Source organism: Heloderma suspectum, chromosome 3 (assembly GCF_057233095.1).
Source record: "Heloderma suspectum isolate Gila_16-S chromosome 3, 16-S_ref, whole genome shotgun sequence".
Classification (NCBI taxonomy): domain Eukaryota; kingdom Metazoa; phylum Chordata; class Lepidosauria; order Squamata; family Helodermatidae; genus Heloderma; species Heloderma suspectum.
Genome location: NC_139460.1, coordinates 17,420,979 through 17,440,820, shown reverse-complemented (window position 1 = coordinate 17,440,820; position 19,842 = coordinate 17,420,979). Strand labels below are relative to the sequence as shown.

Here is a 19,842-nt window from a genome sequence, read left to right as displayed (position 1 = left end):
GCTCTTTAGGAAATGGCGACCTGCAGATGTTTCTGCATCCAGTACTGCCTTCCCCAACCTGGTGCCCTCCAGATGTTTTGGACTTCAGATCCCATCAGTCCCAGATAGCATGGCTGATAGTCAGGAATCCTGGGTCCAAAATATCTGGAGTCCAAAATATCTGGAGGGGGCCAAGTTGGGGAAGGCTGATCCAGTATATTAGCCAATGCATTCTTTTGTTAAGCCAAGGTGGGCTGCTAAGAAAGGTCTCACCTGTTGTGTTTCTGTCTTGTGTGTAGCTGTCAAAGGCATAAGAATGATTTTGGCAAAAGAGGTGAAGCCCCTCAATGGAAGATGGACCTTTTTCACTTCACTCATTCTTGACCCTCTCTTTCAGCCCATCCCGGCTGGCCACCAATATTGCATAAAACCAACCTTGGTTGCTCATTTGGGATGGACTGTGCTGTGGTTACTCAGGTGTTTTTGCAATCCTGGGTAGGATGAAGGAATGGATCCATCATAAATGGATTCCACATGCACCTGCCCGATAGCCTAGATCATCTAGAAGGACCCTGCTTGGGTACCCCTGCCTTCAGAGTTAAGATGCATTGCTACCAGGGATAAGGCCTTCAGTGGCTAGTGGTCATGATAGCTATATGTTACCTCCAGTAGTGGAGGCAGTTTGCCTCTATATCCCAGTTGCTGGGGAGCATGGGCAGGAGGGTGCTGTTGCACTCATGTCCTTCTTGTGGGCTTCCCACAGGAAGCTGGTTGGCCACTGTGTGAACAGAATGCTGGACTAGATTGACCCTTGGTCTGATCCAGTATGGTTCTCCTTCTGTTCTTCACTGTGTGGATGCCCTAGTTGTGGAACTACCTCCCTGAAACTATTCTCCAGGCGCCAAAACCAGAGATGTGCAAATCAGCAAAACTTGAGCTTGTCAAAGTTTCCAAATTCCATCTCGAGTCCATATTGGATTGCTAGCTCCTCTTTCTTTTTTTCTTTTCACATGAAACTCCCTGTGTATTTTCCTGTATGTTTTCCCCAATGTACACATCAATTCTGCACATCTTTGAAATGTGCACATTCTTCTACCATCAATTAAAGCATGTTGGTATGCATTTTTCAAAAGTACAGATTTTGTCATGTACATTTTTTCACATGTACTCATGCTGTCAAACACAATTGTTTCAGTCCATAAATCACATTGCAAACTCAAAAATGTACAGTTTTCAACTTCAGATTGCGTCCAAGTCCATCCTCGGTCTGGACAGTGTGAACTGGGTCAATCCTTTTCAGAAACAAAATGTCTCATATCTCCTTAGCCAAAACTATTTTCATGTAGTTCCCACTTATACTTTTGCTTCCCTCCCCTGGGGGTTTAGCGGTGTTAGACATTAACTTTGTTGTATTGATGCTGACTCTTACTTAGTGGTATTTGTGTGTGTGTGTGTGCGTGTGTGTGTGTGGTGGCAGATTTGAAAATCCAGGCCAACTGAATGTTTGGAGGTTTCTAGGGGGGATAGGTATGGTGGCAGCAAAACATCATTCTGAATATCAGAAGGAGGGCAGATGTTTGGGTGGGAGAAGGTTCAGGTGCACAGTGCTTAGTATTTGGCAAGGTGGCTGGCTGGTCCCTCCCCCTGAAACAAAGGCAAATTGCTGTGCTGTGCAGTAAGCTGCCAGTTGCTTTAACTATCTGGTAAGACTGGAGGTGGGAATGATGCGTCCTGGTGACGTAGTAGGAATGGGGGAGAAATGCACACCTTTGAACCAAAAGGTAACCCAAGACGTAATTGTCCTTCGAAATTCACACTTTTCCAAATTTTGTACTGGAGTTGTCCAATAATAATAATTAAAGAATTCATACAAAATGCTTGGGGAAAGTGCACATAAAAATCTGTATGTCAGTGAAAATAATGTTCAAAAATGTATGCTATTAGAAAAAATGCTTGCAAAAGCAATGTATAAGGCAAAATTGCAAACAAAAGTGCATGTTTTAGGAGAAATGTGCAGAAAAATGCGTACAAAAGTTTATGCAAACTTTAAAAAAAAACCCTCTAAGTTCAGGATGAACTGGATTTATTTATTTTATTTATTTATTTCATTTCATTTCTATACCGCCCAATAACCAAAGCTCTCTGGGCGGTTCACAAAAATTAAAACCAAACAACACACAATAAAACAATTTAAAATATATAGAACATTAAAACCACAATATAACAATACAACCACAATAAAACCTAGCAGCAGTGCAAGAGTTTAAAATACAGATTTAAAACAGCAAAGATAAAAATTTAGAAAGCTAAAATGCTAAAATGCCTGGGAAAATAGAAAGGTCTTCACCTGGCGCCGAAAGTCCAGTAGAAGCGGGACAGTGTGTGTGTCATACACAGTCCTAGTGTGTTCGTTTGTGTGTGATTGTTCTTAATTATTTTATTTTGTGAGCCACCTTGTAGATGTTAGGGTTCAAAAGTGGGAATAACGAATGTTTAAAATAAATAATTAAAGACTACAAAAAAACTACACGTTACTTTGAAGAAGAGGTAGCTAGGAGTTTCTTTCTTTCTTTCTTTCTTTCTTTCTTTCTTTCTTTCTTTCTTTCTCTAAAGTAAGTGAGTTTGTGGGGGACAATCCATATCAAGATCCTAGCACAGGGAGGCTTTCTTTAACCCTTTGCCTCCTGCCGTAGTCCAAATCCGGATGATCTCCTCCCCCCGCACACACCTGTAATTTTCATTGTCCCCAAAGTGATCTGTTTGTTTTAATAGATCACTGCTTGGCAATGAAAATTACAGGCATTCCCCCCCCCCCAATCTGGATCAGGACCACAGCGGGAGGCAAAGGGGTAAAGTCCCCCCTCCTCCCTACACTTAAGGTCCCATTTAATTATTTTTGAGAAAGGAAGATGTAGCTGCTAGGTATGTCTAAAAAGTAATATTTAGCTTGGTCCAAACAAGCACAGTTTGGGGGACAGTACCATAGGGGATCACGGGAAGGGAGTGCCATGGAGATCCGGTAGGCACAGGTGCATTTTTAATCACCATAAACCGAGTTTATGGTGATTAATTTTGTCCAGTTGTTTATTGCTCATCAAAATTTTCTTCAAATGCAGAAAGTGCAAGCCTTTTTAAAAAATGATGTTTTTCTTTCTTTTTTATTGTTTGTATTTCTGTAGAGGAATTCTAAAATATCAAACTAATTTAAAGGAGCACCCCCCTGGGTGTTTTAACCCGAATGAGACAATTCAAGAGAACAGCCGGTTTTCAGATGGTTTTGAAAAGTCGCTCCCTGAAAATGCCCTGCAGCCTTTCCCAGGAGGGTTGGGCAAGCTGGAACTTCTTCTCAAAAACAGCTTTGTTTGTGCAGAGGAACCAAAATTCCAAGCCCATTTCCCTGAGGTTTGTATGAACATCTAAGTTTTATTGTGGTCTGGGTGGTGAAGCCTCTGACAGCCATTGACTTTGCTGGTGTGAACGCACAGAACATTTGTAAACATTCCAACTTCACAGGGAACAAAGTTTTTAAAATGTTTGCGGAGAAGCTTCTATGAGGGAATAAAAGTTGAGGCAATAAAAAGTTGTCATTTAGGTTGGGATGTCATCTTTACACAGGAGTATATTTGTGGTTCAGGCTGAGGTCTGGAAGGAAATCTCAGAAGGTAAGAACAGTGGGGAGAAGGGGCTGGAAACCCAGAGGTAATATGGCTGAATGAAGAATGCAGAATAGGATTGCGATGTTTGACTAGGTAATTGGTTGGATCAATCTATGAAAACAAGTTTTAATTGTCTAAAAGGTGCCCTCAGTTAATTGGGCAGCAGATAAGGGATGCTTTTTCTAACATGATACCTGTTGCTATGTGAGTGTGGCATAGTGTTTAGAGTGTCAGAGTAGGACCAGGAAGCTCCATGTTCAAATCCCCACTCAGCTGCGAAACTTACCGAGTGACCTTGGGCCAGTCTCTCTCAGCCTAACCTACCTGGCAGGGTTGTTGTGAGGATAAAAACGGGGCAGTGGAGATAATGTACTCCATCTTGAGTTCCTTGGAAGAAACATGGGCTATCAGTGAAATAAGTAAGTAAAATCTGAAAATTAAGGGAGCTTGCTTCTTACTTCAGAATGCTTGCCTTTACCCATATACAAATGTATGCAGGTTTTATATCTGATCTGATCAACCGGCCGCAATTCATACAGTTGATACAACTGAGGATTCTTTAATCATCTGACAGCCCTAGTGCAGAGTAGGTGGTGGAAGTCACAGACTTTTCACACATAATCTGGTTGCAAGCTTGGGTTTGCAATCGAGTGCACACTTCACAGGGCGCTGCTCTCTGATGAGTGTTATCTGTTTGAGACAGGTGTCTTCAAACGTGTATTTGTCTCATGAATTCATCTGCTTAGATCCAGAATTAGTCATACTTAGAGTAGACCCATTGAAACCAATGACTAGGTCTGGATCGAATCTGTCATATTTTTAGGTACATACTTAAAAAAAACACCCTCCAGTTAATAATAATAATAATAATAATAATAATACCTAAAACATTTGTGTGTGAATCGACTCTGAAAAAAAGAAAATTGAAGGAAGGTGGACGAAGGCTTGAGAATAAGGCTCACCAGGCACCTACATTGCAGTCTTTTTGTTGCCAGGTGAAGACCTTTATATTTACTCAGGCTTTTTCGTTCTTCAGTTTTGTTTTTTATAATGTGTGTAGTTTTGTTTTTAGATCTTTCCCTGCTGCTAGTTCTTTTATTTTGGTTTTATTCTGCTTTAAACTTTTAAAGGTTTTATATTACATTTTATCATGTTGTATTTCAGGGCTTTAATTTTTGTGAACTGTCCTGAGAGCTTTGGCTTTTGGGTGGTGTAGAAATATAATAAATAATTTGTATTTATTTAAGGTGCAATCCTATGCATGTTTAGATAGAAAAAAATGTGCCCTCATTTGTTTATTTATTCGATTTTTATACTGCCCAACTGGCAAATGCCCTCAGGGCAGTTTACAGTCATAAAACCAACAACAGCAACAACAAAATAACCCCAAATAAATAAATAAAAATAATACAACAATCAAAATAATACAAAAGTAAACATTAAAAATACGAAGGGGCTAACAATAAAATTAATAAAGCAACAGATGATTTATTTATTATTACACTTATATCCCACCTTTCTTCCATTGTGGAACTCAAGGTGGCTATATGTGGTTCCCAGGGGGTTTCCCCTCAAAGCACTCACCAGACCCAGACCTGCTTAGCTTCAGCAAGGCGGCTGCTTCACATGCCTTCAGACCATGATCAAAGTTAAATGCCCGCTTAAAGTGGAAGGTCTTAACTTGGCATCTAAATGTATACGGGTGCAATCTTATGTCTGTTTAGACAGAAAAAGTCCTACTACTCCCAGCATGTCCCAGCCAGTATTTTCCGGTCTAAACGTGCATAGGATTGCGCCCTAAATAAGATAAGGGCAGATGGGGAACTTAGGTAAGAAGGGCTAAAGAGAGAGGAGCTTCTGAAGAGAGACTTAAACATAGCATACAAGAATGGCTGTATGGTGCAAGGGATGGAACAGGAGTGCTGGGGCATTGTTCAAGAGACAGAAGCCCTATTCAGGGAGAGCCCTATTCAGAGAGAGCCCTAGGTGCCCTATTCAGGAATCCAAAAAGGGGTTAAAATCAACATGTGAGGGGAGGGAGTGCTCCAGCCCCATGCCTCTGCCTTGTTGCATTGGTCACCCTCTACTTGTGGCAGGTGACTATCTGAAGAAGAGAGCCGCCTCTGTTCATGGAGGGCGCTCTCCACGCAATTGAGAATGCTGGAAAATCAGGTCTCTCAATCGCATGGAAAGTCCCCAGGGACAGAGGAGGATGGCTAGATATGGAGCTCAGAATCACTGGTAGCAAATCTTGACTATTATCTCTAAGGCTGTGGGTAGAAATTTGGGTTTACCCCCTCTCTTGGTATTGTTTAATGGTATTCATTATGATTTTGCTTATATACAGAAGTGGTTGATTATGAAGTTGTTAATTGCTGCTACAGTGTTACAGGCTAGATTGCTGGTCTCTTTCAATCCACAAATGGCTGATTAAGGGTTTGGACACAGCAGAAATGGAGAAGTCTATAGAGTGTGTACATAGAAGGGTTGGAAATGTATGGGCAATTAATACTGCAGATAAATAGAATAATGTTATTCTTACTGGAATAATAATTGTGGTTGTATGAGATTGGATAGAATGTTGTTTTGACATAATTAGAAGAGGATGCCAATTCTGCTTCTGCTTCTTTTGGAATTGATTGCCTCTGTATTGGTTTCATTGTAATTAAATGAATAAATAAAACCTGGGGGGAAAGAGATATGGAGCCCAGCCCCTGGCAGGATGCATTGTCTCTGTGAAGATAAATTCTGCCACTCTGATATTTCTGCTGTGACTGCAGTAGCAATCTTAAAGGGGAGTGGGGGAGGAGTTGGGTGTTTTTCTAGTGTATCTGGGCTTCACATACTGATTTGAACTTACCAGCCAATTCATTGGTGATAGGCTTATAGCAGTAAGAATTTTCTTATCATTCCCCCCCACACACACTCCTTCAGACTTGGCTTTGGATCTCTGGACCACTGTGCTTATATTGTGCGGAGAGGCTCTACCGCTATATCTGTAGCAGCAACAAACCCGTCACCATCACTGCGGTGATCAGCCATCCCTGTGATGTCCTTGAGGTACGGATGAAGAAGGAAGACTTCAAAGCGAGACCTGGGCAGGTGAGTTAACAATTGGATGATGTTCCAAAGTGATACCTGGACAGGTGGGTTAACAATTGGATGATACTGAGAGAAGAAGGAAGGAAGCAGATTGTCAAGAATGAATCTTGCGGAGATATGTAGCAGCTCAGATTCAGAATGGGAACAGCCAGAATGGGGGAGGGGGGTCCCGCCTTAGTGAGCTCAGATATGGCAAAGCCTTCTTCCCAAGACCTTGGTGCACAGGTGGCTCAGCCTGAAGCCCCCCCTTTCCTCCTCCATGAGAACCCAGGTCTTGGGGGAGGAGAAGAGTGAGGGGTGTGACTTGAGGGATGCTAGGGTCCGTCACAGAGCAAAGCGGGAAAAGTTAGAGGCGGAGCTCAGACGCTCCTCCAGGTTGGCTATGCGGGATAGCCTATGTAGGAGGGAGCCACTGTAATGGAGGGGCATCCCTCCTAAGCTAGTCTGGCCAAGAAGTTCTTGTTCAAACTGCTGGCAACCTCTCTAACTTCCACTTCGGCTCCTCTATTAGTATTCGTAATTGTGTAGAGTAGCTGTTTCCTTTGTAGCCTGAGAGTTTCGTAGAATTTGCATTTGTAAGGAACCTGGTCGTTAACTAATAAAGTAGTGAACCTGAAGCCTGGTATCCTGGAGTGTGTTGATTGAAAAGGGGGAGGACGAAGGATCGTGACACAGATGGACAGGACAAGGAATAGAAATCCAGAGTGAGACACAGTCAAAGCTGGTGTTCCCGGAGGGCAGAGAGTGTATAGAAGCAAAGGCCCCAAACCAGGCCACATTTAAGAACATAAGAAGTCCTGTTGTTTCCCATAGTGCCAACTGGTTGCTGCTGGGAGGACCAAAAGTGGAGCAAGAAGGCAATAGCTCTCTCCCACTCTCATGTCCCAGCAACTGGTAATTGCTGGTCTGCTCCATGAACACATAGCTCTGTGTGTAGTCCAGTTTGATCTAGGCCAGTAATTCCCAACAGAGATTTCATTCTGAATTTCAGGGTTTATGCCCATAAAAGAGGGGATGAAAACTGCCTTCCATTGTTTGAAGGGGAGGTGTTCTTTGGTGCATATATGTGTGTAAACTTACCATAGTTCTGGAGGTTCCATTATGTTGCCAGCTGCCTTTTAGTTTCACAGTACTCCATTCCAAGGGGCATTTTGGGGAGGAAATGGTGGCTGCCATACTCACAAAATAATTGTTTTGGATTGGGATCACCACAGATTGGGAGGGTAGGATTAAGCATCCTTTCCAACACTTTTCCCTGGAATTTTCCATCCCTTGCAGGGGTCGGGGGCAATATAAAAAGAAAAACACCTCTGTTGTTGTCAATGGAGGCTTTGTTTTTTTTAAACTCCCCTGGGGTGAGGGATTTCAGGAAAAAATGTGTGTGTGGGGGGTTAGTACTCCCCTCCAGTGCACAATGGTCCTCATCTAAATTGGGGCTGCACACACTTACTCTAGGGTAAAATCAAGGATTATCCTCAGCTACATGTCACGCAAATAACATAATGTGTAGTCTGACCCCAAAACACTTTTCCAGTCTTTGCCTAGAGCTTGGGGGTGGCAGATGGAAGGGAGAAGATATATCATGTGAACAGGTTCAAAATTAGAACTAACACCTACAAGAAATGTCTTTGTTAACTCTTGTTTTCTTCTTTTTCTGGCTGATCTATTTCAGTATGTCATTCTACACTGTCCCAGTGTGTCATCTGTGGAAAGCCATCCTTTTACCCTAACGCTGGTAAGGAAACCTTTTAATTGTTCATAATTTTGTTTTGTTTCCTGTTCAGATGTACTAAGTAGACATTCCTTTATTTTCCTCTGGGTGTGGGCAGGGGACATTGGTTCATTTTTGTACCCAGTCATGGATAAAAATGATATTATACATTTATATCACATTTGTGTGTGTGTTCAAAGCTCTTCACATCCGTTATGATTTTGTGCTATCCTTACACCAATGCCCTGTAAGGTAGGTTGGTATTATCCTCATATTATCCACTCTGCTATTTAGCATATACATGAAACCACTGGAAGAGGTTGTCTGGAGTTTGGGGGTTTGGTGCCACAAATATACTAATAACACCTGACTCTATCTCTCTTTTCCATCTAAATCTAAGGAAGCTGTCTTAATGAGTCTCTGATGTTAGTAGTGGACTGGATGAGAGCTAACAAATTGAAGCTTAATCCAGACAAGACAGAGGTGTTCCTGGTTAGTAAAAGGCAGATCAGGGCATAGGAATTCAACCTGCGCTGGATCCTTTGTATGCTCCTTGAAGACTCAGGTTCATAGTGTAGGTGTACTCCTGGATTCAGTCCTGGATTTAGATGCCCAGGAGTTCATCTGCACAGCTGAGGCTACTGCACTGACTGTGCCCTTCCTAGAGATGTCTGATCTGGCCACAGCGATGCATGTCTTACTTACGTTCCATTTGGACTACTGTAAAGAGCTCTATGTTCCCTTGTTACAACATCTTCACTGGCTACCGGCCTTTTTCTGAGCAACAGTTCAAAGTGCTGGTTATGACTGATGAAGCCCTACACAGCTTGGGGCCAGGCTACCTGAAAGACCATTTCTCGCATATGAGCCTGTTTAAGACCTTTGTGGGATGCCCTTCTCTCGATCCCACCACCATCACAGACTCCGTACGGCCTGAGGGGGGCACTCCGCAGAAGATTCCGCAGGTCAGATCCTTAGAAATCAGAGCTCATTTTAATCCGTCTTGAATTTCTCCAGCATCCCTAAGCTCAACCACAATACATTATACCAGAGTGATCTCCCCCCCCCCCCCATGTACATGTATATTCAGAATAAGCCCAGACATTTCAGTTCAGGCATTCACTTGGTTGCATATTCCTTTCTAGCCCTCATCCAAGGCCAGCTCACCCAGGAGGGCTAGAAAATAGCACTGTTTCCAAAAAGTAAAAATTCTGTCTCCAGAAGTTGGTTAAGCAGGACATGATGGAGATACTCCCCCCCCCCACCATCTTTATGTTATAAACTACTTGTATAAATATTGAAAGCCCTTTGTGCCCTGCCCTCCCCTCTCTATTCAAGGCCATTGTTCTGTCTGGGGCTGCTAGTATGCCTAGAAAAGTATGTATGTGCTTTTCCCCCTTTGTCCCTGTTCAGAGTAATGTCAGACTTGGGGCTGGGCTTACAGAGGATGTAGACAATATCTTAATACTGTCATTTCCCCCTCTCTCCTGCTCTTGTCTGACCTACTTGTGCTGACTAAGTAGCAATGGCTTCAGCATAAAGGCTGTTGCTAACTTTTGGCATTCTTTTGCTGTATTTGCACTGTATTTCTTTCTTTTTCTTTCTTTTGGTTTTTAATGACAAGGGGCTCAGCACCATAGCCCATGCTTTCCATGCAGAAGGTCTCAGGTTCAACCCCCAGCATCTCCAAGTAGGGCTAGGAAAGTCTAAAAACTAGTGAACTGCTAGCAGTCCGTGTAGACCAGGGGTGGGCAACTTGTGACCTTCCAGATGTTTTGGCCTACAAAACTGGCTAGGACTAATGGGAGCTATAGGCCAAAGGATCTGGAGGGCCACAACTTGCCCCAATTGGAGGGCCACAACTTGCCCCTTATACAGAGTCAGACAATGGTCTGACTTGGTATAAGGCAGTTTATACAATTCCCTGGGGAACTGCATGAATGGCTCTTTAAAAGCAAATAGCCACGGGGGCCTCTGATTTGGGGAGGTAGGGGGCTTCAACCCTTTGCCCCCCATTGCAGTCCCAATCCGGTTTGGGGGCCTCGCCTGCTTTTGGCATTGGAAGAAAAATGGCCATTCATGAGGATTGGAGCTTTTTCTCCAATGCAAATAGCAGGTATGTTGCGGGCGTGTGGCTTATCTGGATCAGGACTGCTGCAGGGGCAAAGGGCAAAATTCCCCCTGTCTCCCCACCAGGGTCCCCACCCAGATCAGGGCCCTCACCTCTGCCACTATTTATTTATTTATTTATTACATTTATATCCCACCTTTTTTCCTCTTGCAAGGAACCCAAGGCGGCTTACATTATCCATTAATCATTACATTATCCTCTCCATTTTATCCTCACAACAACAACCCTGTGAGGTAGGTTGGGCTGAGACTGGCCCAAAGTCTCCCAGTGAGCTTCCTTGGCCAAGTGGGGACTAGAACCCGGATCTCCCGGCTCCCAGTCCGTCACTCTCACCACTACACTACATTGGCTCTTACTGTTAAAGTGCTCTTTATGCAGTTGCTCATTGAGTGGATGGCATCTCCTCTAGTTTGGCCCTCACTTTGGCAGCCTGGAGGCTATCCTGGAAGGCCCATACTTGGGTATGCATAGGATAGACTACCTAGCTTTATTGTTTGTTCTTGGCGGTGCATATAAAGGCTCTAAGCATTCTTGAATATTTCTTGTACTTGTAAACTTGCTTGTAGTTTCCTGTACAACCTACTACCTCTCCCCTTCCCTTCCCCATTGTTCCTTCCCTTAATAAACTTTTCCCAGCTTTTAGTTGGTATGTGAATCTGCGGTGCTAATCTCAGTGCCTATTGGCCAGGGTGGAAGGCTACTAGGTTATTGTGGGGATTTGTGGCCAGGTTTGGCCTGTCCAACCTTGCAGGGTTGTTGGGTCCAGGCCCAGCAATCCTTCACACACCCCACCCTCATTTGACATGTGAATGGGTCTGAATGCCAGTCACTGGGGAACAAGAGCAGGAGAGGGCTGTTGACTTCAACCCCTGCTGGGGGGCTTCCTGGAGGCATCTGGGTGGCCACTGTGGGAAACAGGATGCTGGACTAGACAAACCTTTGGTCTGATCCAGCACAGCTCTTCTTATGTCGTTAGTACTCTTATATCCCATCTTTCCTTGCACGGCTGCCCCACCCATCTAGTTTGGATCCAGTAAGCGATGACATGGGCTTAAGGGTTTAACAGAGTGTGTAGTTGAGAACAGGAATCTGGACTACAAAAGGTACAGCTAGGTTTTATTATACAGTGGCCTGGTTTGCACAGTCACTTCAGCCGACCATGCTTTATTTAAGCCACGGTGAGTTTGGGCACCCATGGGTGCCAGGTTGCTGATTTAGGCCCTTGCCGTGGCTTCTTGTGTTGGCCAAACCCAGCGATAGTGGCTTCTTGGGGTGGTTAACAAACCACCCCACTACCCTAAGACAGGCCATGGGTTCTGGGTGGTTTGTTAACCCTTGTTGGGTTCAGATGTCACGACAGCCCCACACGCCCAGTGAGGGTAATTAGGTAAACAAGGTGGCACATATGGGGGTACTTAACCCACCATCGCTTGTTAACGACCCTGTGATTGAGCAAACTGGGCCAATAAATCCATTGCAAATTATAAACAGGGGATAATGGTTCAACAGCGATGGTACTCTGCTCAATTAACATCCACAATAAAAAGCGATGGCTGGGATCCTCCAGTCTTCAGATGGAAGCGAGGCCTGGACCCTTTCTGGTCAGTCCAGGGCAAAACTTCCCATACTTGAAGCTAGTTGTGTTAGATAGATCTTGCTTAGAGATAGATGTCCCTTTGCTAGCTGTTCTGATGAAGTCTTTTCAGTACAGCCAGTATGTGCAGGGCAAGCCATGCCTTGTGCAGTCCCGTATTACTTAGGTCATCTGAATGATGCAATGAAGTCAACCCAATCCAGTAGTGTCAGAAAAGCAACAGAATAAGTGCAGCAGAAAAACGTATGAATCCTAATCAATGAGGTCATAAACATTCAGCAACATGTCCCATGGCTATGATTATAATTAGAACTCAAGTGAAATCTTAAGTTATTTCTGTCCCCTTCATAAAATCTTGGTCCTGTGCTCCTCTCCATGGCCCCTTGCTATTGCTAATGTCATCCGTCCATTCCTAATATAGATTTAGATATAGCTCTGGGTGTGTGTTTGTGTAATGGTCCAATGAGATATGGATGTGCCTGATCTCGTCTGGTCTCAGAAGCTAAGCAGGGTCAGCCTTGGTTAGTACTTGATGGGAGACTGCCTGGGAACCAGGCTTCCTGCACTGAGCAGGGGGTTGGACTCAATGGTCTTGTAGGACCCTTCCAACCCTATGATTCTATGATCTCAAGTTCAGCCATTTTCTTATTTTTCCATAGTCAAATTTGTTCCATCCCATTTCCACATCAGCTTGTGATTTAAAAAAAAATGCCTCTGTGTGGAAATGTGTATGTATTTTCATGTGCATTTCTCAAAATGCATGCATTTTGTATACATCTTTCAAATTATATGCTTTTTCTGCAGGCAATTTGTTCTAAAATAAAATATTCTTATTCCCACTTCTCTGTAAGGCATGCGTTGTAGTGTGCACTTTTCTGTACTATATGCCTCATTCATTCATTCATTCATTGCATTTATATCCCGCCTTTTTTCCTCCAAGGAGCCCAAGGCGGCATACATAATCCTCCTCTCCATTTTGTCCTCACAACAACAACCCTGTGAGGTAGGTTGTGCTGAGTCTGTAAATGGCCCAAAGTTACCCAGTGAGCTTCCCTGGTAAAGTGGGGACCACCACACTTAGTCTCAGTCTCTCTCTCTCGTGCAAACTTTGATCACAAACTTCAGAAAAATGTGGTATCCGACTGTGTGATGGTTTGTATAGATGGGTTCATGTAGTATGAACTGGTAAGGCTGCATAAAAATGTCAACTGAATGAATTTCTCCCCCATCCCTAGTATTTATAGAGATGTTGTATTACCTCATTTACAGTAGCAGATATTCATCTCCATGCAATCCCAATCTGCTGATGGAGGCTTCTCTGTGGATGGGAGAACCTATCAGGTTTGCTTCCTCCTGCATTCAGATTTTTTAAATCTCAAGTTCCTTCTCTCCTGAATATGAAGAACATTGCGATTTTTCGTCAATTCTTATCAAAATGAAATTCTCACCCATCTGCACTAGCCTAATTCCATAGGTACAGCTATCCCCAGCATGGAGAGAACCATGATATGCCTGCTCTATAGCTCTTAAAGATAAGGAGCCTGTCTGAAAAAAAGAGGTGGCAACCCTCACTCAGTACCTGGCTGAATACACAGGGATTCAAACCCAGACTTTTAAGAGCAAAGCACGAAACAAATGGACAAACCTGTCAGTTTTAGCTTCTTCCACATTCCATTTTTTTTTAACAATCTCAGTTCTTTTTGTTCTGAATGTGCTGAGCTTTGCAAATTTTAGCAAATTCTGATCCAAACTAAAGTGAAACAAATTTTCATCCATTTCATCTATTTGCCACACTGAGTACACAAAGAGCTGTTGCTAGATAGTGCACCCCCTTACAGCCAGACTCTTTTCAAGGAGTTCCCCCTCTTCTGGGGAGGCCAAATCTGTCATCCTGAGACTCTCTTTCTCTGTGACTACGTTCCCTGCCCTTTAATAGCTGTGAGCATGGGAGAGTTGGCATTTCCCCTCCCCTGGGAAGCATCACATCCTCCAAGGGCAGCTTTTCACTGGACCATGAGAAGATGCAGTGGGAAGAAGTTCCCAAAAAATCCTGCTTGCAACCCCCTTAGATCCTGGCCATGATTCTCAAGAACTGCAGCAGGACTATATTTAGAGAAAGAAGGCAGTTCTAACCCTGACTAGTTGGTACCGCATATCCAACTGGCAGTGAATGATTATTATTATCCTTATTTTTCTGGCAACTTCATTGTGTCTGGCAAGATATTCTATATTGGATAAGACAGTGCAGCTGGCTACTGCATGTTCCGTTATTTCTCATTTATCTTTGACATTTCTGTCATTGTGATGTCTTTTTTTACGCTTATTGATACAAATTATGCAGTCTGAAAGAGGAGGGATAAAACCTTCCATTTTCTGTTGAGTCGACCTGTTTTTACCCACTCCACAGAGGAGCGCATATTCCAATTCCGTCTATTAAGGCTTTCTAAGTATTTTACATTTCAGCCTTTGGATTTCCATGTTTTGTTTCTTTTATTGATACAATAACAGTAGTGATGGCTGAGAAATTCATTCTGCTGAGTTCTGACTGTGAATTTAGTAAATCCACACTTCCTGAGCCAATATGTGAGCTGCGACAGAGTTGCATGCTGAAACCTGCATTTTCCCCAGCTTGGCGACGCAGCTCCTTGGCGATGGTGGAGGCGGTGGGGAGTATGTGCTTGAAAATGTGCATATTATTGAGAATTCTACACCAAATGCATGCATTTGGGAAAAGTGTGCACAAAACTGCTGTATGTCAATGAAAAGTACTGAGAAAAATGCGTAGTTTAGAAAAATGTGCACAAAAAATTGCATACATTTAGAAAATTGTGCACAAAAGGCATGCATTTCAATGCAGACACACACACAAAAATGGTCACAAACTTATGCAGAAATGGAACAGAATGAGCTTAATCCTGAAAATCCAACAAACTCTGCAAGAACATGATTATCAGGTCTGTCCATCCCTTTATTCAAGCTGGTCTGAATGGTTTATCTATGGCAGGGATGAGCAATATGCAGCCCACGGGAGACATGTGTTCCCGGCAGCCTTTTTTGCACCCCAACTTCCCACCATGCTGAATTTGCTGCAGAAATCTGACAGTGCAGCTGCTGAAAAAAAAGGCTGATTTTCCTTAATAATTAAAGGAAAACTAGAGCTGTGCTCAAATGGCCTCTCAAAATTCTTCAGCCTATTCGCAGGCAGAGAAATTGGGAGGACACTTTCACTGAACTTCTCCTAGGGGAGGAGAAATTCTCCAACCATTTCGCACAGATAGGGCTCACTGTTGGCAGGGGTTGTAGCACAGGCTCTTCTTTTCCTAGGTGTTTTTTGTTTCTTGCATGGCTCCCACAAGTGGCAATGGCACCAACTATGTTGAGGGTTCCACTTTTCTGAGGCAGAATTTTGAATTTCTTTTGGTTTTTGAGTTTAACCTATCACTGCAAGGTGGCCGAGGGTGCTGGGTGTGTTTTCTCTCTCTGTTCCACATCTTTCCATTGCTCTGCAGCCTCCCAGGCCACCTGCACTTCCTGAACTGAAAAAGCCCCATGGGAGGAATTGTATCATGACGTCTTCCTCATGATAGCTTTGACTGAAGTGCAGGAAGCTGAGGAGGCTAAAAGCTGCCACAGAGATTATTGTGTAGTGAATCTCTGTACACTCCATGTCCACCCTGTTAGTAAATTAAGCTCCATGGCCACCTCATAAGTAAAGTAAGGACAAGAACCCTAAATCCAACCCATAAGAATTTCTCCGAAATTTCTTCTCCTTTGAATTTCTTTTCGAAAGCAATTTCTTTTCTATCAAATTGAAAAAACTTGGGAGAAATTTTGGGCACAGCACTAGGGAAAACACGCTGCGGGTTGCCACAGAGATTTGGCAGTGCAGCCACAAAAGGGAAAAATATGCGCTTTCTTGCTACCACAGTGCCAAATTTCAGCACCAAATTGGGTGGTTTGCCAGCAGGAGGCAGGATGCAGCCCCTGGTGTGTTCCTGGGGTGCGGGGGGAATTGGCTCCTGGAAGTTGCCCATTCCTGATCTATGTGGTTGTGACATATCTCCCTTCCCACTGTGTGATTATTTTATCACCACCACTCCTCTTTAATATTTACACACCACCAGGTACAAACTCTGCCTCCCTCCTTGAGGTACTATCCTAGAGTGAGTGTGAGTGAGTGTGAGTGAGTGTGAGTGGAAGGTGCATCCACTTCACCCTCTTATATACTTTTATTTTGATGCTGCCACCACCCTTCTCTTTATGGAGAGAGAACCTTCCATTCCATTATGTGTATGGGTGTAGATTTATAGTACTTAGCTTATTTTTTCTGTAATTTCATTTAACCCTTTGTTGTTAAAGAATGAGACTGAGATCGGCATCGTTTGAAAGAACCAGACAAAAATAAAAATTTATTTACAAAGGTTGTGATGTTTCAATACAGCTTGAGTTCCTTATTGTTAAACTGAGGTTTCAAGTTTGTATTATTTCCTTACCTACTCAATCCCTTTGCTATATAGTTTAACTGGTGTCCAATACAGCCTCATTCTTTCTTAAAAAAATATATAGTGGTAGATTTTTTATCCAGTTACAGGGTGCATATGACTCTGATTGCTTCTGTAGGTTTTCGTTTGCGAATACCATATTGGCAATTCGCTTGCAGTTTGAGCTGTTGCACAACTGAAGAGGTATCGTTCCTGAGAGTTCTATTAGGACACCTGGCTACTGGCTCAGCTTTAAGGTTTGGGGACTATTCTCTGAAGCCCTCAACAACTTGGGGCCAGGATTCTTGAGGACAGCATGGCTGGCTGGAGAGAGACTGGAGGTTGAAGGACTTTTTTCTGTCTAAAGAAGAATAGGATTGCACCCTTAGAAACCACTAGGAGTAGGGCCTTTAATGTGGTGGCTTCCACCCTATGGAATGCCCTTCCAGCTGACATCAGGCACGCACCTACATTACTTTGTTTCCAGCATTTTTTGAAGACTTTTCCTTTCAGGCAACCATTTCCTGACTGATGGCTAAGTTCTAGCCACTGTTGTATTGATGTTTCTGCTTGGGTGGGTGGGGGGTAATTTTTTGTAGTTTAATTTCTTCTGCACCACTCTCTTTTATATCTCTTGATGTGAAGCAGTTTATAAATAATATAATAAAGCAATAAATGGAAATCTGTAAACCGCCCCTCCTTTGCCTGCTGCTACAATAGTGGAAGGAGGGTTAATGCAACTTCTGTCATCACAGAGTAAATCTTGTGTAATCAAAGGGATTGACCTGGTCAAGGTAAAGATGTCTAGTCCTTATTTATGGCATGCTTCAGTGGGCATTAAATAGTGGGGCTTCTTTCCTTCCTGCCTCCCCTTTTCTTTCTTGTCATTGTACGTCGTTCGGCTGTAGGGCTACTTGTAAAAGAAGCAAGCACTTGCCTGTGTGAGATTGGTCGCATCTATTGCATTCAAAGGGGCAGAGTTTATTGTGTCATGGGATGGCACAAAAAGGGACGTTTTGGTGTGATGGCTTTTTGGTTTGATGCTGTTGCTACATCTTGTAAGATAAAATACATTTTCAAAAATGTAATTAGAAACATTTTGAAATACAGCACAGGGCTTTAAAATAAGAGACATTGGCAATCACGGTGAAGCATCTTGCTGTTGTGCTGCAGACTTTGGGCTGCTTTACATATTAGTTTTGACTACTTTCCTCCCTTGTGGGAGTAATTTATTTCCAGGATTCATGTTAACATGAGATCCAGGAGCCTGTGGATCTCAGCCACAGCAACTTCCGCAGCTTCCGCAGCTGGGATGCTTGGTGTTGTTTGTTTTTTAATTTATTTTGAAAACTCGTTACCCCTCTCTTCAGTTGACAAGGCTCCCAGAGCGTCATGGAGAAAATATTGTTCTCTTAAAATACAATATACAATAAAGCCACCCAAAACATTATAACAAATTACAGGAAACAAACAAAATACCAACGTTAAAACAGATGAATGCTAAAAGGTCTGAAAGAGCTAAAACGCCTGCACAAATGAAAAAAGGCTTCTCTTGGTGAGAAAAAAATACATACCTGATACTAGGTGAGCCTCCCTGGGGAGAGAGGTGCTACCAGGGATGTTTGGCCCTTTGGGGGCTCGATGGATTTCCATTGCCCACCTGGTTCGGCTTGCATTTGCAGCTTTTGAACTTTTTGCAGCTTGGGGGGGGGGGGCGGTCAGGCCACAATTTGCGTAAAAAGAGATTTGTGCAAATTACACAAATCTATGCAAAATACGGATACAATTCACACATTTTTTTTTTTTTTTTTAAAAATGGGAAATCTGCTAACTGGCCCCACTCACAGCAGACTGAGCTAGGCCAGTTAGCGGAAAATGGAAACAAGTCTGGGGTTCGAGCCGATGAAAGCTCATTGAGCTCTACCCCGCAAATGAATTCCTCTGACATCTCTAGGTGCCACCACCAAAAAGGCCCTATCTCTATTACCATATACTTCACCTCTGAAGGATGAGAAGGGCTGAAGAGAGCCTCTGACAGAGATCCTAAAGCTCGAGCAGGCTCATGTGGGAGAAGGTAGTCCTTGATATCCAGGCCCTAGACTATTTACAACTTTGAAGGTTAAAGCCAGCACTTTGAATTGTGCTCAGCATATCAGGGAATACCTGGTATCACCCAGATAGTGATGAAGTGGTGGCAGTGGCAGGTGTTGGTGTTTCTGAGATGGCAGGAATTGGGGTCTTCTGGGGGTGCCTGGAGCAGCTGTCAGAACCAAGAACTGGTCACCATACCTAAAAAAAAAGATATTGTAGAGCTGGAAAAAGTGCAGAAAAGGGCAACTAAAATGATCAAGGGGCTGAAGCATCTCCCCGATGAGGGAAAGTTACAACAGCTGGGCTTCTTTACCTTGGGAAAAAAAGGAGGATAAGCAGGGACATGATCAGGGTCTACAAAATTATGCAGGGTGCAGAGAATGTGGGTAGGGAGACATATTTCTCCCTCTCTCAAAATGCTAGAACCCAACGTCATCCCATGAAGCTGATTGGAGGGAGATTCAGGACAGAGAAAAGGAAGGACTTCTTCACACAGCACACAGTTGCACTTGTGTCCTTCTTGTGGGTTCCTGGTCAACGGTTGGCCACTGAGTGAACAGAACGCTGGACCAGATGGACTCTTGGTCTGATCTAGCGTGGCTCTTCTTATGTTCTTATGTAAGACAGGCAGCTGGGGACATGTGGGGGCAAGTTCCTAAGCTCCTTTATGAGCCAGCCCTTAGTGAAGCATCAGGCGACCTTTCAGACTCAGCCCAAAATCATTTCAATCAGACAAAGAAAAGAGCAACTCACACACACAGATGGACACACACATAGATGATCACACACACAACTTTGAATGAAAACATCTTGAATTATCATCTTGTGCAGCCGTCCTATTTGAAACCAATGGTTTTTCAAAATGAAATAAAACAGAGAATAGGAAACAACAACAGAGAGGGTCCCTTTTCAGACATCTGCCTTTTAGATTTTGTCTGATTCATTAGCTAAAAAGTGGATGACCCAGTTTAAAAAACAATTCACTTCCCGTGAGTCAGACCTAAGACTAGCTCATCTTTTGATTGGCTGTTTTGTTTTTAATATTTAATAAGGCTGGGTTTGCCCTCATCCTTTGTCTTTCTTCCTGATTCTGTGGA

At 43.3% G+C, this 19,842-nt stretch overlaps 1 protein-coding gene across 1 annotated transcript in view; it reads left to right on the top strand.

Annotated features, from left to right (window-relative positions):
• The window catches only part of NOX4 (NADPH oxidase 4), a 159,250-nt gene that overhangs the window by 69,708 nt on the left and 69,700 nt on the right, over positions 1-19,842 (top strand). The window contains exons 9-11 of the mRNA XM_084841607.1: positions 3,159-3,381; positions 6,570-6,737; positions 8,410-8,472. Of these exons, the coding sequence (XP_084697733.1) occupies positions 3,159-3,381; positions 6,570-6,737; positions 8,410-8,472 (454 nt within the window). The remainder of the gene's footprint in view (positions 1-3,158; positions 3,382-6,569; positions 6,738-8,409; positions 8,473-19,842) is intronic.